Raw genomic sequence first — 22,817 nt, forward strand, 5'->3', positions numbered from 1 at the left:
ATGGGGATCGCGCACCAGCACCCTGTCCCTGTACGTACGTACAGGACAGCTCCCGGCCCGCCGTAGGCTCGTGTCCGATCGTGGATGGCTGCTTGCTTTGCTTGCAGTGGTACGTACGGTGGTGGTCGTCAGCTTGTGTCGCTCACTTCACTGCCAGCTTCTCCCACCCCTTTAATTTCACGGGCCCCCTCATGCCATTCATCGCCCGTCCTTGCCGTTCATACTCGCTCGCAGGCGCAGCGCGTCTTGTACTGTTGTAGCTATCAGCGCGGAGGTGCCATATATGCCTTCTCTGAAGTAATGCTACGAGCACATCCTTGTTTTCTCGACTATTAGAAAGGGCTCCCGGCAAGCAGCAGCTGCAGATATGATCCAACTCAACTCGCCCTTCGTGCTTCCTTCGCCGGCCGGCCCTTTCAGGCGCACCTTTGAATCCTGCTGCTAGCCACTGTATTTGAAGGTAAGCTAGTGCTCATTCCCTGCCTGCTTGTCACCTTTCAGGAGCACTTTTGATCGAATCTCTTGCTCGAGCTATGATATTATTAGGATCTATACATTCCTTTTCATTTTATATTTAATTTGTTTCTTTACCACCAGATCAAGGTACTACATAGTACATACCATAGCCTATAAAAGTGAGATTAAGGTCCATAGGTGTGTAAATTTATTCACTCTAATATTTAGTGAGAATATATTCACATTATCGTAAATCAGTATAAACATTATTGTAAATCAAGGTGATCATAGAACAAGTTATTCTACGGTCTCTCTATATATGGAACTATTTATCTATAGCTGGCTACAAAATAAATTATTCTGTGGCCGGTCCCAATCTAGAGCAGCCTGGCTATCCCTGCCACGCGGCTTGCATGCTTCTCAGCTCGGCTTGAAATCTATGAGATGTCGGCTAATTCCATGATCCCATCGCCCCTAATTTCACCCTCTAATTTCGTTGTTTCCTTTCACGATCGAAGAAAAAAATCCTACTCTCGTCCACCACACCTGAAGCAACAGCAAGCGACGGAGACGGCAGGGCAACGACTCGGGGTCCAAATCTCTAACATGGACCCCTACCCTTGATGAACGACACGTGACATCTTAACCAAATCATGTGGTCAACAAATCAATCAATTACATGCACAAATATGGTCCCACAAAGCGTTACCTTATTTAGATCAGCAGATCAACCATGTGATTAACTTTAGGGACACGTGTCATTCATCAAGGGTAGGAGTCCATGTGAGAGATTTGGACCCCGTGCATGGGCAGACCTGGCCAAATTTCAGGTAGTCTGAGGACTGCCCTAGATTTTAACCAAAATTTTTATTACTAGTTAGATTTAGAAAGTCCAAAATAAAAGTCTAACATTCTTAAGTATTTTAGTCCCCAGACTAGGTCATGTTCGCTTGTCTTATAATCCGTACTTTTCAGCTTGTTTTTTTAGCCGGAACAATGTTTTTCTCTAGAGACAAATCAACCATGACTTATCAGCCAAATGAACGGGGCCTATATCTTAGATTATACACAATATCGATTGTAAGATATTTTTGCCAGGCATACCCTAGGTTCAAATCCTAGGTCCGCAACTGCCTCGGGTCAATGCAATTTAATTCCGCACCGGTAGGGTGCGGGATCACGGTGCAGGGTCCACGTCTGCGAAGACACATGGCGCGGAGAGGCCAAACCCATAGTTGGACCATTGTTGAATGGATACAAAATGGATTTCTCCCTTTAAAAATTAATAAATGCAAATTCATGGGAAACCAAACATTAAGAACACATAGTAGTTCATTAAAAAAAATTCTTGTATCTCAATGTTCTTGGTTTTTCAATGTTCTTGGTTTCACAAAGGCGGCTTAGTCAGAATGGATTATAGTAATTCATATATAAAGGACATATATTGTAATAAGTCATTTGAGGAGAAATTTTGGTTACGCCCTAACTAAATTATTGATTTGAGCCATTCAAATTATTGTAATTAGTTACCAACCTATTGGGCTCTTCATTTGAGTAGCATTAGAATACCATTATCCTAAAATGTGGTAGCTCCCTATCTTCATTATGGTAATTTTGATAATTCTTATTAGTTTTTATTGCCAACCATAGTCCAAAATTATCGTAAATACTTATATTCATAGTACCCATTTCTCAAAAATACCAATGTAAATTATGTTTGAGGAAAATTCACAATATAGAATTCTCGTAAATATTATTAGTGAAAATTCTTGTAAATATTGTTAGTATTGGCGTAAAGAGAATTCTCGTAAATATGATGTAACTTTATACTGATGTTATGGTAATTTTGATAATTCTTATTATTGTTAATCGTCAACCATAGTCCAAAATTCTCATAAATACTTGTATTCATAGTACACAGTTCTTGTAAATATCAATGTAAGTTAGGTCAGGGGAAAATTCATAATATAGAATGCTCGTAAATATTGTTAGTGCAAATTCTTGTTCATATGGCTATCTCAACCACATAACAACAAATATATAATGGATTACTTGCACTACAATTGGAATATAAATAAATTTCTTGGATCCATTCATGACCTCAAGAATGAACGACTGCTTATTTTTGCTCTGGTGTAGACAAGTCCATCATGGCCGAATTGGCACTTGGGCTGACCAAGACGGTGGTGGAGGGGGCACTGAGTCAGATCCAGTGGGCGATAGAGGAAGAGGAGAAGCTCAAGGAAGGAGTGCAGCAGGACCTAGAGTTCATCACCGGCGAGTTCCAGATGATGCAGTCCTTCCTCAAGGTCGTCAACAAGGAGCGCGCCAAGAAGAATGAGGTGGTAAGGGCCTGGGTGCGGCAGCTCCGTGACCTGGCCTTTGACGTAGAAGACTGGGTCGAGTTCGTCGCCCACCTCGACAAGGACAAGTCGCTGTGTTCATGCTTGTGGCGCCTGGTGCCATCCTGGGCAGTGCCGCGGCGCTTGGCGCCGCCACGGCACCTTGACGAGGCTGCCGCCGAGATGAAGCTGCTGAAGGCTAGGGTCCATGATGTCAGCCAACGCAATGCACGCTACAACCTCTTCAACAGCGACGACTCCGGTTCGAGCTCCGGCTTGGATTCCAGCAAGGTGGCCGTCACGACGCCGTCGACCATCGCCAACATATTATCAATAACAGCATTCGAGGTCCTACGCCAAGTGTGGAGGCATGAGACTCACAGATTACGCCAAGTGGATAGCCTCACAAATTTGATCACCTCCTCCCAAGTAGAAGGCGATGACCTTGAAGTGATCTGGCTATGGGGAGCTGATGATCGTTATGCATCCGACCATATCCACATGGCTTACCACGACTCAGAAATCTGGCGATCGTTCGAGCGCCGTGCCTGGGTCAAGATTACCCGTCCTTTTAACCTTCAAGTGTTCCTCAACACGTTGGTAACTCAACTCCTGTTCGTAGGCTCCTCTCATGAAGCAACTAATAGTCTCACCAGCACTGAGTTCAAACAACAAGTGACCATGGAGCAAAGGTACCTGGTTGTTCTGGAAGATCTATCCGATTTGGTAGAGTGGAACACCATCAGAATGTACCTGCCAGACAATAAGAAGGGAAGCCGGATAGTCGTGTCAACGCAAAACTTGCGGCATGCGATCTTGTGCATGAGGGAGCCGTACCTAGTGTCAGAGGTCGGACGGTTCTCTGACGGATGCCCATCTATTTGTGCATTTTATAGAAAGGTGGTAAGTCTCCAGTCGGAACAAAATAAACGATAACTACATTACTTGCATGGCTTATTTGTTGCTCGGTACAAGTACGTTCCTTCCGTAGTATAGTTACGTCTGACCTTTTCCATATAAAGATGTCCATCAAAATGTGCTTAACTATTACTACTATCTACTATTACTATTAGTTATACTATATATACTAATTACGTGTCCTAGAATTTTTTAGACACATTATTATAAAGAAAAAATGACCCTACTACCCACATTTATTAGATGTACTAGTCCATCAACCATGCTCTCGCATGTGCTAGAATCTTAAAAAGCATAAACATTATTACTTACTGCCTCCGTCCCTTTTTTACCGTGGTTTTCGCTTCCCGAGAAGTAACTTTAACTAAATAAATATAAAAAATATTAATATTTATGGTATATAATTAACATCATTAGATACAAATGTTGCTAATATTTTCTACAAATCTAGTCAAACTTATCGGCACACAAATCGTGGTGACTAATATTTAGGGACAGAGGGAGCATTGATTAATACCTCTAACTAATGAAAAAATTACCTATGCTAAATGCACATTTTTTCTCTTCGATCGTTTTTATAACACAGTACGCATAATGGATACTTTGTAGTCTCTATCCAGTTGTGAATTGTGATAAACTTAGCATTACTGATCTATATGTTTTTTCATCCATATTCACAGTTTTATCCTCTATATGGCACCTTTGGGTGTCTTCAATATGCATTTACTTGCAACTTTAGCTTAAACTAGGGTGGCTCCTTGGTTTCCCATATTTATTCCGTCATGAATACAAATTTTGATTTTTAAATTTTAGTCATACTTATTGATTGCTACATATTTTTTCTCCTAAAATTAAGTTGAAACTCTTGGGTTTATTTTACCTTTTACTAACCCTCTTTTTAATATTTAAAAATAAGGCTTTTAAATCTTAGGAGACCTAAATATTAGTTACTGTTTAACACCGCTGACTAATAAAAAATTACTTATATTGAATTGTAGAATTTCTTTTAGTTTGTTTTCTAACACAATATACATAATAGATACTTTGTAGTCTCTATCCAATTATGATAAAATTATCAATTATTATATATTTTTTGCATCCACATCCATAGTCTTTTTTCTTTGCATGTCACATCTGTGTATCTTCCATATGCTTTTAGTTGAATTTTAACTTAAACTGTGGTGACCCTTGTTGTAGCCTATATCTTATGATGCCATGACACTACATTTTTTCAATTTTAATCTCATTGATTGCTACAAATTTTTTTATTTTCAATTTAAGTTGAAACTCTCGTACTTATTGTATCTTTTATTAACTCTTCTTTTGTTCGTTTTGAAAATAAGGATTTTATGTCATAGAATGCACTTTTAAGTACTACAATGGTATAAACAACCATTTAATACCTACACCATGTCGCTTAAGATCAATATGGTAGAGCTTGAAGTGATATCTATGATGGGGGTAGTAATGCTAGCTATCTGGTTTGTTAGGGGATACTTTTCCATGGTTGGTAAGCTATTGGATAAATATTTATCCTCATGTATACATGTCTACTTGGTCTATATAGTGGAACATAGCAGTATGTTTACTTTTAACATAACAGCTGTAGAATTGCGTGATTTAGAAGAAAAAAAACTACTTTATGGGTTTTCATTTTTCTTCGTGGTAGCTTATATTAGTATTTTCATGTTTATTTGAGAGTTATTTTTGTTTATTTTTATAAAGGTTGTGGTGGATTATTTTGATACAAAATAAAAGTTGTTGCTTTATATTTTGTTTCATAATGGTTTATATGGTTAACTTGAATGCAAACTTGGTATTACTTTTTATTATGTTTCATAAGAGTAGAAATGGTTAATTTGTAAGAAATATTAGGGTGTTATTTTAAAATTATTTTTATAACGACAGATGTGGCTAATTTAGACACAAAGTTAGGAGATATCTTGTTATCTTTCATTAAGGCATATATATATATATATATATATATATATATATATATATATATATATATATATATATAAATTTAGAGGGTTATTTTGGTTATTTTGAATATTTTACATAATAGCAGCGGTGTGGCAGGTATTTTTTTTTATAAATGAAGCAGAATAGATCCCCATGGCTATTATTGACAATGATAATTTGAGTATGCCAAATTAAAGGGCAGATATTTCTGATTATTATTAGAATTTCAAGAATTAGTCTTTTTTTATAGCGCGTCTGGTAATAATTAATATGGGAGATTCTACTGGGGCTTCCAATTAGTAATAGTAAGATAGAACATATTATAGCTTAAAGTAGATTTCACGATAAGTCCATGCATATGCACTTCCAGTTTTAAAACTTGTCTAAATCTTTAAGCTTTTAAATAACAGTCCATGCATATGCACTTCAGGTTTAAAAACTTGTCTAAATCTTTAAGCTTTTAAATAACCAACTCAAGGAAGTAATCTACTGTAGTCCCTACAGAAAAAACTTACCCGCAGGCATTTCAATTTGACAAGTTAACTACATAGTATGTTTCTTACCTGATGCAGATAACCACAGGGCAGAGTGACAGTTATATGGACATACTTATTGGGAAAATAAAGCGTGGTGGTGTGATCTCAGTGTACGGTCACGGTCCGAGGAAATCACGTGTTGTAAAAAACTCGTACCTTAGCATCATGGTGGATCAGAATCGTGGAGAATTGGACAGCATGAGATTCAATAGCTTGATATGGGTCCCTTTGGCCCGCAATGGTGTTCCGTCCAGGCTGGTGGAATTCTCTCCGCGCTTGCTGCTGGCTCTGTCTGGGTTCCACCATTGTGATTTGGAGGAATTGTTCGATGCTTTCGTTGGTCATATATCATTTTATGATCGGTTATGCGAGGTGAAGGAAGAAGAAGAGTTGATTGAAAGGAGCCGTAAGTTTCTGCAGGAATACAAAAACTGCCTTGTCGTCATCGATGGTCTGCGGTCTAAAAAAGGCTGGGACGACCTTGTAAAATCTGCCATCTTACCGGATGAGGCTAATAAATGCTGTGTGGTCGTCGTCACAGATGACCAAACCGTTGCGGGACACTGTGTAGGTGGTAATAAAGATCTATTGGTCCATGTCAGCGAAGTCCAGGAGGAAATGGTATCACCCTCTCTCTCCCATGCACACACAGAAACATGCATGCTGTAAGCAGGTCTACGTACTCACTCTCATTTTATTATTGCTTGCAGCCGCCAGGACCCAATTTTGGTTGTAGACGCCTAAAGTTATTTGATCGGATAGAAAGCAAATCTCATCCTAGTCTTGCTAAAAGATGCAAGGATTACAACTTGCAAATAACCAATAAATGTGTGATGGGTGGGACACCACGTAGCCCTGCCGTGGCGTCAGTGTGGGGGATCGCTGGAAGTGGAAAATCAGCACTGGCCGGTTGGTCTTTCACCGACAGTTTGCTATACGCGGAGTACCCCGAGTTCAATCACTACTGCTGGGTGGATGTGCCCCATCCCTTCCACCTGGCGGAGCTGTGTCTGGGCCTACTTCATGAATTTCCTTTGAAAGATCCTTGGCGCAAGGAACAGGCTATGATTTCTATCCTTCAAGGCGACCGAGACCCAATTCAAGAGTGTCGCTTGGCGCTTCATCAAAATAAATGGTTGCTTGTTCTTGATGGCCTGCGGTCCACGGATGAATGGGACACCATAAATGACGCCTTCTGCTTGTCACAGCCTACTGATCTTGAGAGCAAGACCATTGTCATTACAAATAAAAAAAGTGTAGCGATGCATTGCGTAAACAAAGAAGACAAACGAGTGGTCAGCGTCCAAGCTCTAGAAGCCGACGAAGCTCTTAATCTCTTCAACGAAAAGGTACGGTGTCTGTATTATTGCTCAGCCATTAATTGCCCCAGAACTTCTTTTAGCTAATAATGAAATAGAACATATATATTTTGCTCCCCATATTCCATTTTCTAGCTATATTATCTCTTGGAATCAACTAACGTATAAGGAACTGTGGTTTTATAGATTACAGGAAGAAAACATGTGTTTATCACCCCTACAACTAATCACAGAATAAGCAGACCGTAAAGCGTAAACCCTAGCTTGGCAAACCAAATTAACTTCCATACAAATATACTATAAATAAAATAATCTAAATAGAGCTACTTTCATTTTGTAACACATCCACCCACATACCAGACAAAGCCCGTGATCTATGAACCATCGTATAGAAACTGCATATCCAATTGACCCCTTGCTCATTGTATCCTTTTCTAAAAGGATGGCAAAAGGTAATGTTGAATTTTTGTAGAAAAAGATAATTGACCCAGTTTATAGGAAAAGTCCCGACGGACAGGAAACTACGTACGTCCAGTGGATTTGAATGGGAGCCTAAGGTTTCTTCTCGAGAAAAACAAGGCCTATGTTCTGAATTAATCCACAATCCTCTCTGCTACCCAACATCATGGTCCCCACAGAATCAGTACCATAAAATTTGTAACTAAAGCTAGCATTTTGTAGCCATTCAACCCACAGAATCAGTAAAATACAACTATGGGCCGATTAAAAGGGCCGCCTATGTAAACGAGGCATAGTGACGCGAGTCTAATGTAGGGGTATGTTAGGGGATGTTTGGCAGAGCTCCACGCAGCTCCAGATCCTAAAAACAACCTAGCTCCCAATTCTTCCAGCAAAACACCCAGCCCCGCGAACTCTAAATCTGCCAAAAACATGGATCTGACTCCTAGATCCACCAAATACATGGAGCACCTTAAGGGGTGCACTGAAAACTCTAATTTCATGGAGTTGGTGGAAATTACCCACCACTGCCACTGATTAGTGGAAAATGAACGGTTCGTGCTTCTTTCTTTTTTTTTCTCTGACGCCTCGCTCGCCCCATCCCTGCGCCCTCAGCGCGTGCCCGCCTAGACGGACACGGCAGTCGCCGGCCGCGCTGGCCACACCGCTGGCCGTGGTGACCCTAGGCCCGCCTCGCCTCGTGCCGGATGCCCCGACCGTGGCCCACCCCACCTCACGCTCGAGCGTCGAGCTAGCGCCGGCCTCAGGCACGGCTGCGCCGCCCTCGCGTCAGCCATGCTTGCCTCGCGCATGGTCGCGGTGAGCCCCTCCCCAGGCCACACCGCCCTCGCACGGGCCCTAGTGGCCTCGAGCACGGCCCCTCCCTTAGTCTGCCATATGCTGGAGGAACAAGGAGATGTGTTTTTTTATTTTAGTCCCTATTTATGTTTCAGAAATTACAAATGAGTACATCTCAGAGTTGGAACTCTATCAAACGGTTTGGTGGGAGCTCAGCTCTACCGTAGAGCTACTCCATGGTGGAGCACCTACTCTAGGGCTGTGTTTTAAGAGCTGGAGCGCTGCCAAACAGGCCCTTAAACCCTCAGATCAAGGATGAGATAGCTTAGTAAACTCTCTAACTAATCCTCAAAATCAGTCGGAGGCACATGGGCTACACCCATCGTGTACTTGCGCGTATGCTCTGGGCCATAGTCAAAGTGGCCTACAGGGCCTCCGAAGGCCCGACCTAGAGAAAGTGTCGGTGGTTGTGGGACTGACCCTAGCTAAGAGGGGCCAAGTCCTCGATTTAGGCTACCCTCGCTCGGGGGCTTGGCCAAGGCATGGAGGGATCTCTGACTAGGGGTGCCCCAACTTAGCAAGCGCCCCCGCGGTCGGCCCAATCTTGGCTCGAGCGATGCGTTAGCCCCGAGTAACACCGAAAACCAGTCCCAGAATCTGTCAGGCAGTGAGGGCTTGATAGGCACAAAGTAGCAAAAGGCGCCAATGCACCATCCCTTTCTACAGCCACGAGGCGTTGTCGGCCACATCCTTGGCAGGGTCATCTCCAGGGCGTGACATATCAGGACAAGTAACATCCCCAAGCCAGTGTAGCGGGGGCTCTGGGCTCGCTTGGCAGCCCCTCAGGGCTGGGGGAGGAGCCTAGCATCACTAGTACAGCAATCCTCTATACTCGCGGTGGTTTTGTAGTTTTTACTGGCGGGAATACCAACCGCCACCGGCAAAGGCCAATAAAAATGAAAATTTTCACTGGCGTCATGTCAAGAACCACTTTAACACAACATACTTTTAGCGACACTTTCTATTGTAGGCAAAGGGCACCTTTGCCGACAGATAACCTCCCGCGAAAAGTTTTGCCGACAATTTAGAAATAGTCACGCTAGAAGCCGTCGGCAAAACTTTTGCCGACTGTTAACAGAATCCCCGACACTTTATGTGTAGGCAAATGGTCTACCTACGCCGACAGTTGAAACCTTTGCCGACAGTTAAGACCTACGCCGACAGTTAAGACCTTTCCCGACAGTTTATATGTTGGCCAAACCATTTCCAAGGTATTTTGCAAACCATACCCTGCCAAAAAAAACTGTCGACAAAACTGCATAGATATAATTACAATTAAAATAATTTGACAAATCCACTTTTGCTCATATAGAAGGCATCACATTGAACAAATTCACTTGATTTTTGTATAACTAATATATTAGATCTTCCATACTAGTATATTAAATCTTCTATACATACTGGTCACAGGCATATAGCCAAATACATGTCCAAAATATAGATGAGTTATTCGTAAGCATAGACTTATACTAAATTATTACAAGCTGTAGTGTAATTATTCAAATCAAAAGCAGAAGTGTTGAGCAACACTATGCTATGGACTGATGCATTAGCTATCGGTCTTTGAGCTAAATGGTTATGGCTGGAAGGGCTGCCACTCCAAAACACTTGGAGCAGTTGCTTGCTTGTTCCACAAAAGGTTTGCCAACCCAAAATACTTGCAACACCTCATAGCTGAAGTACCTAACATGGAAAAAAGTTGAACTATCAATGCAATATGCTCTATGCTTTAAATTTGTGCCATGCAATTCACACTGTTATATCACATATAAGTCGAACTCTCCAAGTAAGTTTCAACAATACCTTGCAGCTATGATGGCCTTCCTGTACCACCAATATTTGAATGTGCCACTACTATTTATATGTTGCAGTGAATGAGTGCATAGGTGTTCCTGAAATCACATGCTTGAAATTTGAATGGCTATGTTGCAGCCAAGACCATCACACGAGCATTCTCTGAGAAGACATACAAATTCTCTACTGACCTGTCCAATATCTGGTTGTCTAAATGTTTAGCTACCTATCTTTGCATGAGGATATATCTTTCTGCAAACATATTTTACCAAAAAAAAACTAATGATGAAAGGCATGCATGGGAGAACATTCCAAGTCCAACAGCAAATAAAATAGAGTAAGGCTAGTATAACTGTTATCAATAAACAGATGTGCTTTAAGGTAACCAAAACTGAAATGTAGGAGTTGAAACCTGCAAACTTATGGAGCATCCCACGCCACCCTTGATGAAGAGTAAAGATAAGATGCATACAAAGGGATTAGGAAGAAAAAAAGAGAGCACTAAATCAATGTAGGAGTTGAAACCTGAAAACATTCACAGTATTTTTTTAGACACGACGACTTCTTGCAATTGCATCCTCTTTTGTGACGAGCTGAAGCAGGAGTTTTATTGGAGAAGTCCTACAATATTGAAGATAATGATATTAGCAACAGACAAGACTAAAGGAAGTGCTCAAGTACAATAAGTTAGTGTCTCTTACCCCTAATTCCAGACCAGGGTCAGATGTATGAATTACTTTTGGAGAAAATGCTAATGGATTGCGAGATTCAATCTGTTGCCGTGTAGATAGAACTGTTTCCGTATGACTCTGGTTGTTCAGACAGCCGATACACAAACAAGGCTCAGAACAATAGACTCCAGCGGCAAAACACTCACAGTAACTGCATTACATTAAGCAAAAAATTATCATGTAACAGAAACCAGACAATCTATCAGTGTAAAGACAGTTTGCCAGGAACAGAACACAGATCCCTTCTCCCTGCAAAAGAGTCAAAGGATTGAAACTAATTTAGGAAAGGGTAAACATTCATTAGAGAAGGGTCAGACACTCAGACCAGACAAAATATCAGTTTGAAGACGGAATTAGGAAGGAATAGCATGGAAAGAACATGGGTTACTCTTGAAAAGGATCAATGTTTTGATCCTAGTTCAGAAAAGGGTGAATATCCATTAGAGAGGTCAGACGGATGGCAATGACTTCAAGTAGAATGGCAAGTGAAGGAGTGCATCATTTAGGGAGGGATAAATCTAGACCAGCTAGCCAAAAGAAATTAGCATGGCATGGATTTTAACGACTGGGACTTTTTTATTAAATAAGGTAAGATGCCATTGTTTTTTGTAGGAATTATGTGACTTGTCCTATAAACAATCAATCTCAAATAAGGAAATATATTTACTGAAAATAAATATCACAACTAAGTCATTATTATTCGTGATAAAGGGACTAAACGAACCAAGAATAGAATCCATGATGAACGCTAATAAGCATAATAGTGTTATTCATGAATACAGGAATAAACAAGGTAACCAGGTATAGAGATGACTGTAAATCGAAACTTGAACACCTCGCAACAACTTGATTAGGATTGATAGAACTATTAACTGAATGTTGTTGCTTGCCTACCTCAACTTGCTAATTGGAAAGCAGTCTTGCAAGGAACCCCGAGATGCATTGAAAGGCCTAGAATGATGAGCTAAACAAATGTAGAAGTGCTGAGAAATATAATACTTGCACAAGGAAATGAAGTGAGGGGTTTGATACTAGGACGTCCTAATTGCTGAGAAAGTCTTTCCATGACAAAGCAATGTGCATGATCAGACACTCCTATCCAAGCTACACGCAGGAGTTCGTCAGCCAAAGGCACAAACAACCTCAGACTCCGAAGAAGAACTAGCATTTCCCATGGACAGAAGACCACCAAACGTATCAAACTAGCAGGCAACACTTAGATTTGCCAATCTAAGCGCTAACGTTGGAGACCCAAAGGTAGAATCCCTCCATTTCCGAACAATGCGCACATCAGAGCTTGTCAAATCTCGTAGGAAAGACATAACAATCCAAACTGACAGGCGCCGCCCGAGAACTCACAGAATCAGCAAGCCAATTGATCCATCCAGTAGAAATGATTCATTCCAGATGGTTGAGTAAGGCTAGCCCCCAAAATACTGTGAATGTTCATAAATAGATAATAATTAATCACCAATTCTCTACTGCCCAGACGTATACACAGAAGACTCAAATTCACCACATTTAAACATGAATAGTTTCTTGACAGTCAAAACAAATATGAATAGTTTCTGCTCATCACAAAATTGAATTTAAACATAATTAGTAACTTCTAGAAAATGAGTATGTTGAACATTAGTACAGCTGTGCATATGAATTGAGTATAGATGTTCCTCATAACCTTCAAAGATCAAAGATTTTTCTAATTCTGGTTTTGTACCCAGACTTTTTAGTAGTTTATACATATAAAATCTTAGATACAAATTCAAGTAGAAATCAGTTAATAATTAGACACAAATGTAAACAGAAATTAAAAAGAAAGGAATTTAACCTTCTTTCTCAATTTTCTTTGAATGGAATCTGTGTGTTCTTGCTGTGAACAACCGCCGCCGCAGTGAGCCCCACCCTCCTAATCATCGCCCCTCAAGCACCACACTACACACGTCTAAAAAACAAATCGCGATTAAGAAGACAGTAGATCGAGGGATGGAAAATGGAGATCGAGATAAGTGGAAGAGAAGCTGACCGAATCGACCGAGAGGAAAGAGTGTTGGGGAGGTGGTCGACCGCGTTCAAATGCGAAAGTCGTCGAGGACCGGGAGGCCGGATCTATGCGCCCGTCCCTAGAGATGCAGCTGTAGTCGGCGGATCCATGCGCCCTCCTCGGTGGGCAGCCACGAATGCAGCTTTCTTCACTAGTGCAGAAGAGGTTGGCGTGGGGGCAGCCGGTAGGGGCTGGCGTGGTTAGGGTTCCGGCGGGTGGCGGTGCTGTGCAGGGCGGCGACGGCGGGAGCTGGCGTGGGAGGCAGAGGCGGCGTGCACTAGCATGGGAGGCGGCGGCCACGAGTGCTGGCGCTGGTGTGGGAGGCGACGGAGGACGCTGGCAGGGGAGGCGGCGGCGGACACTGGCGTGGGAGGCGGCGGCACAGCGAGGGGCAGCAGAGAGAGAGCAGGTTGGATTGGGTTTCCTTTGCGTGGTCTACAAACCCTGTTCCAAAATGCTATGACTCCGCGCGTGCACAATCTGGCCAAGACCGTATATCCTTTCGCCGACACTTAGACAGTTGGCTTGTTTAGGAAACGCCGACACTTATTCTGTCTAAAAACATTTGCCGACAGTTTCATTGTCCTAAGAGAAATGCCGACAGTTAACCTGTAGCCATACAACATCATTGCCGACAGTTAACCTGTAGCCATACAACATCATTGCCGACAGTTTACGTGACTTTAAAAAGGTTGTACAATTGGGGGAGTAGGAGTGGTTGCGATTTTCTCGGACCGTCAGCTACAAGACAAAGGAGGACATGGCGGCGCGAAGAAGATGACGGACCAGAAGTATACACTACTACTATACACATTTTTGGAGGCCGCCAAAAACAGTTAATGGAGGCGGACAGGGCATCCGGCTCCGTTCAAACGCCTATGTTAATAGCTTTTACGGAGGGTGCCCACGGCAGTCACCTTAAGGAGGCCGACTGTATTACTCCTATTAACGGAGGCGGTCACCTTCAGTCGATTAATAGAGGTGGCCGCGCTATGACGCCCACCTCCGTTAATTGATTAATGGAGGTGACCATGTATTTGTCACCCGTCTCCGTTAACTATTTTCTATATTCAAAATATTCATTTCCCGCCATTTTATTTGAATTCTGTTTTCACAATTTAAACAGATACAGACAGATATATTATCTGATGAGAACCAATACAATACTCATGCAGAAAACACTTATATACTTATATTAGGATATTTGATGCTTTAAAGGAAGATTTCCTTGATATCTTGTCAGAATCTGATTTGAGAACCATCCCCGAATTCAAATTTTTACTAGCCTCATGAACTGGCCCTTTACTAATATTAAACCCATCCAAAAATGTGAATCCCCAGCTTTTTGACAAACTTGGGTTAAAGTCTTGTTTTTTAAAATATTTATTTCCAAGAAGATCTTGCCATACTCCCACAATTTGAACAACCATTTACTTAAGAGACATTTATTTTGAATATCCAGCTTTTGTATTCCAAGACCCTTGTTCCTTAGGTTGGCAAGCAATTCCCCACTTCACTAATCTATATTTCTTTTTGTGTTGTTAATTTTGCAAGAAAAAACTAGATCTAAAATACTCTATTATCTTAAGAACCCCCTCTAGATATCCCAATTAAATCACGGAGATTTTGTATATTTTAATCCTTTTTAATCATTATTTTAATAATAACCACGTCTAAAACAAATTTACAGATCTAACCCTTTTGGTCGCGCCATTCCGCTGGCGTGACCAAATAACGCTGTCGCGCCACATGCATTGGATGACAAGATCTGCCACATTGGACGGCATTTCCGACGTGGAAAACCTTGTCACGTGGAGTGGCGTATTGTTTTGTCGCGCCACCAGGAGTGGCGTGACCAGACTCAACTTTAAAAAATTGATAACTCTTCAATACGACGTTGGATGAAGATGATTTTTATATGAAAATTGTAGATCTCGATGAGATCTACAACTTTCTAGTATTGAGTTTTTTCATTTGAGGACGTTAAGGTGCTCAAAAAAATTATATAAAATTTCAGCCGTATAATAATCACGTACTAGCGTTTGTCGTATTAGAAAAATAATATTTTTTATAGTGTGTCAAATGAAGATACTTTTTATATCAAAGTTGTAGGTCACAATGCGATTTACAACTTTATAGTTTTGAGTTTTTATATTTGAAGTTGCTAAGGTGCTTGAGAAAATAATATAAAGTTTCAGCAGCATATTAATCATGTACCGGAGTTTGTCAGCCTCAAGAAAATTATATTTTTCTTGAAAGGTGTCAAATGGAGATACATTTTATATCAAAGTTGTACCTATCGATTAGATCTACAAGTTTTTTATTTTCTTGTTTTTCATTTTAGGTCATTAAGATGCAATTTTGTATTAGAGTAAATTGCACAGTGAGTTCTCAAACTTTTGGGGCATTCTCATCTAGATCCTCGAACTAAAAAAGCTACCATCTATGTCCCTAATTTATTGTTGTGGCACACCAATGGTCCAAAACCTGCCAAGGTGAGCGCCAGCATCTGACGTGGCCACACCACATAGGCAGTTGGGGGCTGGACGCGGTCCGGGCAATGGACGGCGGCGACGAGCGCCTACGCGGCGGAGGCCGGTGCTCAGCATTGCCGTGCTACTACGAGATCCGGCTTAGGAAGATGTCGGTGCGGAGCGCAGAAGCCGTCGCCCGGGGCCCTCGCCGCTGCGTTCCATCTATCCAAGGCTGACCTGGAGTGGTTCATCAGGAAGCCATACGAACGCGAATGCCGCGAAAGCGTCTCGGACCTACTCCGTCGTGTAGGGGAAGCCGGCGTAGGTCATTGAGTTGAGCAGCGTGGCGGCACCCAGGCCCAGCAGCGCGCTTGTGCCGTCCGCCTGCGTGTTGGCCAGTGCGTCCTGGATGCACATCACGGTGGGAGGCCTCGGTAGGGAGGCTGGCATCCAGCGCGGCCATGGCAGATATGTGGCGCCGACCGGCACATGCTCTCGCGGCAGAACGCCGCCCAAGCGAGGTGACGACCGGCAAGGACGTGGCGCTTGAGCTAGGAGATGTCGAAGCAAGGAAAGGAGCGGACAGGTGCCTATGTGGCAAGGCCACGTCAGATGTGGTGCTGACGTGGCGGGTTTTGGACGGTTGGGGTGCAACGACAATAGATTAAGGACCTATATGGTCTTTTTTTTTTAGTTTGAGGACCCAGATGGGAATACCCTAAAAATTTGAGGACCCACCATGCATTTTACTCTTTGTATTATTTTGTTGAGCATCTTAACGATATGCCCCTTAAATTTTGTATTGTTTTGTTGAGCATATTAATGACCTCAAATGAAAAAGTTCAAAACAAAACGTTTGTAGATCTCATCGATAACTACAACTTAGATATAAAAAGTATCTCCATTTGACACCTTTCAAGAAAAATATAATTTTCGTGAGGCGACAAGCTCCGGTGCACGATTAATATGCTGCTGAAACTTTATATTATTTTCTCGAGCATCTTAACAACTTCAAATGTAAAAGCTCAAAATTATAAAGTTGTAGATTGCATTGAGAACTACAACTTTGATATAAAAATTATCTTCATTTGACACCTTATAAAAAAGATATTATTTTGTAATGCGACAAGCGCCACTACAACTGCTGAAATATTATATAATTTTTTTGAGCATCTTAGTTTCCTCAAATGAAAAAACTCGAAACTAGAAAGTTGTAGATCTCGTCGAGATCTACAATTTTTATATAAAAATCATCTTCATCTGACGTCGTATCGTAGAGTTATGAATTTTTTAAAGTTCTGTCTTGTCACGTCAATCCCGGTGGCGCGACAAAACAATACTGTCACGCCTAAAGGGAGTGGCGTGACTAGGTTTTTCACGTCGGAAACGCCGTCCAATGTGGCAGATCTTACCGCGCCAACGTTATTTGGTCACGCCAGCGGGACTTGTGCGACCAAAAGGGTTAGATCTGAAATTTTTTTAGATGCAATTATTATTAAAATATTAAATAAAAAAGGATTAAAATGTACAAAATTACCATGTGTGGCTAAATTGATCCCATCCCCATCCCCTAATAGGGGAATTCTCTGCAGGGAATCGGGGAACGGGGCCTATTGCCGTCTCTAGGTAAACTAGATAGAATTGAATTGATTAGCACGTCTTCCACCCACCGAAAGATATTTACTCTTCCAAGTACATAGCTTCTTCTCAATTCTTTCTTCCGTGACACTTCAAGATGTCAAGTAAAGTAATAGAATAGTCAAATATTGTTATGAATTATCAAATATATTAAGATATATACTTTTGATACTAAAATGGTGTAATAATGCGTGTCAACATTCACCTCGATGTCCATGGAGTCTTTTGGTACTGTTCCCCGGTGTACGTTGTATCCTACCTGCACTCCTAAACTGCTCTTTCCTGTTGACCAATGCTCGATTATTTATTATTATGGAGCACACCTCATCATATATAAATCGATCGTCTAATCCCTATGCTTACTTGTGCCCACGTTAGATGACGGGACGACTCTAATAGCTATATATAGGGTGAAGACTATGTCGATCTACCCATAGTCTGATGACCTAACAACATGCAAGATAGAGATAGGCCTCGCTTTTTTGGGGTAAGAATTTACTATGAAGACAGAAACAATAACTGTTTGAGAACATTTTTTTGATGAAGGAAGGTTTTATTAATTTTCAAAAGCATTACATCAAGGTGATAAAAAGTTTTGAAAATATTCTTCCAGCCATTGCCTAATAACAAAGAAGCACACAACCTTTTAACGAAAAGAAGCCACCCACAATCTAGTGACACTCAATCCGAAGATTAGAATGCCACCACCCACAATCTAGTGACACTCAATCTGAAGATTAGAATGCCACCCATGTGCTTGGGAGAATATAACCTTGGCCACCCGTGCCAAGTGTTGCGTAGCCTCCACAACCAAATCCTGTGCAGCCAGCTTCTGAAGGATAGCCCATGTTTGGAGCTGGTGTATAATGAGAATTTTTTTCTTTTCTTTTCAAAAACTGAATCATTCATGCATAGCCAAATAGACCAAGTAGTACATAGCGTCAGCGCCTAACAGGACAATGGGCTTCAACACCGTGCTAATCCCTCCTAACCATGTGCCAAACAAGTATGACACACTATGAGAAATAGATAAGCATGAAGCCACTTGTATCATTAATCAAATAGCCCTAGCAAACTAACAATAAAAAAGGTGTCTAATTGTCTCCTCTTTGTGACATAAACAACATGTTTTGCTACCTTGCAAGTTTCTCTTAGCTGAATTATCTTTTGTAAGAATGGCACCTCAGCGTAGGTACCATAAGAAAATTTTAATCTTCAAAGGTGCTATAAGTTTCCAAATATGTTAGTTTCTGTTGGGTATGTCTATATGAATTAAAGCTTGATAGTGTGATTTCACAAAAAAAAAATATCCATTTCGAGTCCAACTGTAGTTTGAGTCAAACTCTAGTGAAACACATCAGGCTCATGTCCCAAATTAATATTAGCAATACGTGGTAATAGTTTGTTCCATGCTGTAATTTGGATCCTACATGATCTCTACACCATGGCAGATTAGGTGGAGAAGTGGTAAGAGCCGCAGAAAGGGTAATCTGTTTGGGTCTAGCAATGTTGTAGAGGCAAAGATACTGTTCTCGCAGTTGTGTAACACCAAACCACTTATCTTCCCAAAAACGAATTTGTGACCTATCCTTCGATATGAAGGCACTAAAACGTAGGAAATCACGCTTAGCCTTCATAAGTCCAGACCAAAAATGCGAGTCTCCTACTTTCGATTCTACTTATGATAATGGTTTGGACCCTATGAGAACTCTACCATATACTTTGTTAATTAAACGTTGCATATATATCACCATCTGTGTATTGTGGCCGTTAGATCTAATGTTTTAGCTGTCTAATTATACTTTTTACCATGTGCATCGAACATGGAGTGACTGATATGTAGATCAACAAAAAGCTAGCCAAAATCATAATACAACACATTAATAGTTCTTTTAAGTATGCAGTCATTGAATATGCCTTCATCATTATCAGTTGGTGCTAGTTACTCTATTAAGTATGGCATGACTAAAAGAGTTGAGCCAGATAAGATTTGCACATGAAGTTAAATTCATAAAAAAATGTATCATAACTACAATATTGTACATTCACTGAGAGCTAAAGTTCTCTTGTACCGCGTCTGTATGGATTTCTAAAAGAATAGAAAAACTTATAACTAAGTCATTAATGGAAACAATGATTCAAATGTGATGGTATATATTGCCTATCCCAAATAAAATAGTACTGATGCATTATCTCCAAAGTAAAATTGTTTGTGTACATGATGGAAATTTAATTTTACTACTTGCTATTCAGATGAAAACCCTGTCATTATCTTTGATGGATTTGGGTTCTATTTCATTCGGTTCTGTATTTGAGTTTTGACTTCCATTCGTTGCACTGGTTATTCATTTCTTGGAGCCTAATTTTTGTAACTTGAAAAATACGGATTAATTTGAATTTTGTCACAAATGGAACTAAAATTATATAAGAAACTATAAATGTGAAGTTAGTAGCATTCTTTTCAAATTGATACTTAACTTACATGTCTCATTTATTTCTGGATTGTAGATTCACAACAATAATATAGACCTGGAGCCTTCTGACATGAAGCATGTCTCAGAACTTTCAAAAAGTATCATGGCCAAGTGTGGTGGGCTTCCCAAAGTAATAGACGTTGTAGCCAACCACTACAACATGTCCTATAAGGAGCCCTATTTAAAGTTGAAGGATATAAATGATAACTTTATGCACATTCTGGAAGGATTCCATAGTTTAAGGGGATTGTTTTCTTGGATGCAGTCATACATGGAAACATGCAAGGATGACCTGAAGCCATGTATATTCTATCTACCAGTATTCCCTATAGGCCATAGCATTAGATCGAGGCGTTTGGTGTGGCGGTGGGTAGCAGAGGGTTACATCAGGGACACATCCAGTCATACTACAGATAAGAATATAGAAATGCTGTTATCTGAGCTTTGGGAATCCAGCATGTTCCAGTTGCAGGAATCAAGCAAGCCGGTCAAGTGCCAAGTAAACGGTTTCGTACATGAATACATCAACTCACGACCGATGGAAGATAACCTTGTTTTTGCACTGGATGGGCCCTGCAGCATGCAGTCGCAACGTGCGGGGGGACAACACCTCACCGTCAGGGACAATTGGGACAGGGACATGAATGTGTTTCAGAGCATTGATTTCTCACGGCTACGGTCATTAACTGTTTTTGGTAAGTGCAGGCCATTCATGTTTGACCCCAAGAAGATAAAGATGAGATATGTTCGTGTGCTGGATCTGGAGGATGCATCAGGTGTGACAAATGATGACCTTAAGCACATTGTGGAGGTGTTTCCTCGGCTCAAGTTCCTCTCCCTACGAGGGTGCACAAAGATTAGCCGTCTGCCAAAGTCCCTGGGCCGCCTGAGGCAGCTTCAGACTCTAGATGTCAGGCACACCTCCGTAGCCACGCTTCCAAATGCTATCTTGAAGCTGCAGAAGCTGCAGAATGTACGTGCTGGCACCATTCATAGTGCACCGTGGGATGAGGGTGGTATCATGGTCCCATACCAAACAAAAAGACCAGAAGAAATTATTAGTACCTTGGTACCACCAGAAGATGCTGCTGCAACTCCATCCGCACCAGAAGAAGATGCAACAACAGTTGCAGCAACTCCATCGTCATCAGCATCAAAAGACGCTACAACAATTGCTACAGCTCCATTGTCACCACAAGAAGTGACTACAGCAGTTGCAGCAGCTCTATGGGCACAAACAGAAGACCGTACAACGGTTGCAGTAGCTCCATCGGCACCAGAAGAAGACGCTAGGACGGGTACAACAGCTCCATCAGCACTAGAAGAAGACCCTGCAATTGTTGTGGCAGATTCAACGGCACTAGGCAGAAGATACTACAGTAGTTGCAGCAGTTCTATCTACACCACCAGCGGAAGACACAAAATCAATGGCCCTGGCTGCAGTAGAAGACACTACAATAGTTGAAACAGCTCCATTGACACCAGCAGAAGATGCTACAACAGTTGCAGCAGCTCCAATGGCACCAGCAGAGGACAGAACAACAGTTGAAACCTCTCCATTGGCACCAGTACAAAATGCTATAACAATTTCACCGGAACAAGCAGACGACTCTTCTGATGCTGCAGCAGCACCAAGCAGCATGCCTCGTGCTTTGTTACCTAGCTGGCTGTCCAAGCTGTGTTGTCGTCGGAGCAGACATGATAATATTCATCACGGTGTTGAGGTTCCAGCAGGGATTGGGGTGCTGATGGCCTTGCATACTTTTGGGATTGTTAATGTTGGACCTGGAAACAACGCGGTCATTCTAAAGGAACTCCATAAGCTTACCCAATTGCGCAGGCTTGGGGTGTGCGGCATCAACCTGGACAATATCCGTGAGTTCTTTTCTGCCATCTCGGGTCTCAACCATCTGAAGCAATTGTCAGTGCGACTGGATAAGAACATGGATGGTCTGTTTGCTTCACTGGATAGCACTATCGCCCGGCCAGCCAAGTCCCTGGACGTATGCCTTAAGCTGCATGGGCATGTACGCATACTACCAGACAGCTGGATCAAGGAGTTTGCCAACATCGAAGCCTTGAACCTTGACGTAACCTTACAAGAACAACAGGACATGCAGGTCATCGTCGACCAATTGAATGATCGTATAAGTTACATGGAACGTCTATGTATCAAGCCGATTCATGATGATGAGCTGCGTATAGGCATCAATGAGTTCGTTGGGTTAAGGCTTGGTGTCCTCGAAATTGTTTGCACCACCAACTTACGGGCAACTATTGGAAATATAGAAGCTGTTAAAGTGCTGAGGGTTGAGTGCTCTAGCGGGTCCTCTTTGCAACTTTCTTGCCTGAAAGGGATTCGTTCCCTCAAGGAAGTGTGGCTTAAGGGCTCCTGCAGCCACGAAACTCAAACAAGACTTGCAGCAGCAACTTGCCCAGCGTAGAGACAAACCTGTCCTCAAGGTCCTTCAGCCACGCTCGTCCTGATAGGATATCAATGTCCCCAATCAGGAGGCCACTCAATGTATTCGAACAAAAAAATGTTGGCTTCATGCTTTAATTTGTGGGTTTCTTTCTACAGATATCCTTAGATTGGTCCGTTTGTTGCTCTGCTTGAGTTTTAATAATCTATCTACTCTGTCTGTTAGCAGTTGGAGAAGTTAAACTCTTAGTGTGTACTCCCTATGTCCCAATTTATTTGTCGTTTCCGGTTTTCGTGCCACAAGTTTGACTCGATTTGTAGAAAATACTAGCAACATTTATATCTCCAAATAAATTTATTAAAAAACTAGATTCAAAGATCTTTCCGATGATA

General features: G+C 41.6%; 2 protein-coding genes across 2 annotated transcripts; both read left to right on the forward strand.

Moving 5' to 3' along the window:
* Positions 1 to 234: 234 nt before the first annotated feature.
* On the forward strand, positions 235 to 21,613 carry LOC136484218 (uncharacterized). Its single transcript, XM_066481440.1, has 5 exons — positions 235 to 460; positions 2,596 to 3,701; positions 6,251 to 6,835; positions 6,925 to 7,563; positions 20,037 to 21,613. The coding sequence occupies exons 2-5, from the start codon at positions 2,607 to 2,609 to the stop codon at positions 21,465 to 21,467; spliced, it is 3,750 nt and encodes a 1,249-aa protein (XP_066337537.1). The 5' UTR covers positions 235 to 460; positions 2,596 to 2,606; the 3' UTR covers positions 21,468 to 21,613.
* LOC136480820 (uncharacterized) lies at positions 21,520 to 22,446 on the forward strand. The gene has a single exon (XM_066478266.1). It carries the CDS (start codon positions 21,520 to 21,522, stop codon positions 22,444 to 22,446), a length of 927 nt encoding a protein of 308 aa, XP_066334363.1.
* Positions 22,447 to 22,817: the final 371 nt, after the last annotated feature.

This window comes from Miscanthus floridulus, chromosome 9 (genome assembly GCF_019320115.1).
Source record: "Miscanthus floridulus cultivar M001 chromosome 9, ASM1932011v1, whole genome shotgun sequence".
NCBI lineage: Eukaryota > Viridiplantae > Streptophyta > Magnoliopsida > Poales > Poaceae > Miscanthus > Miscanthus floridulus.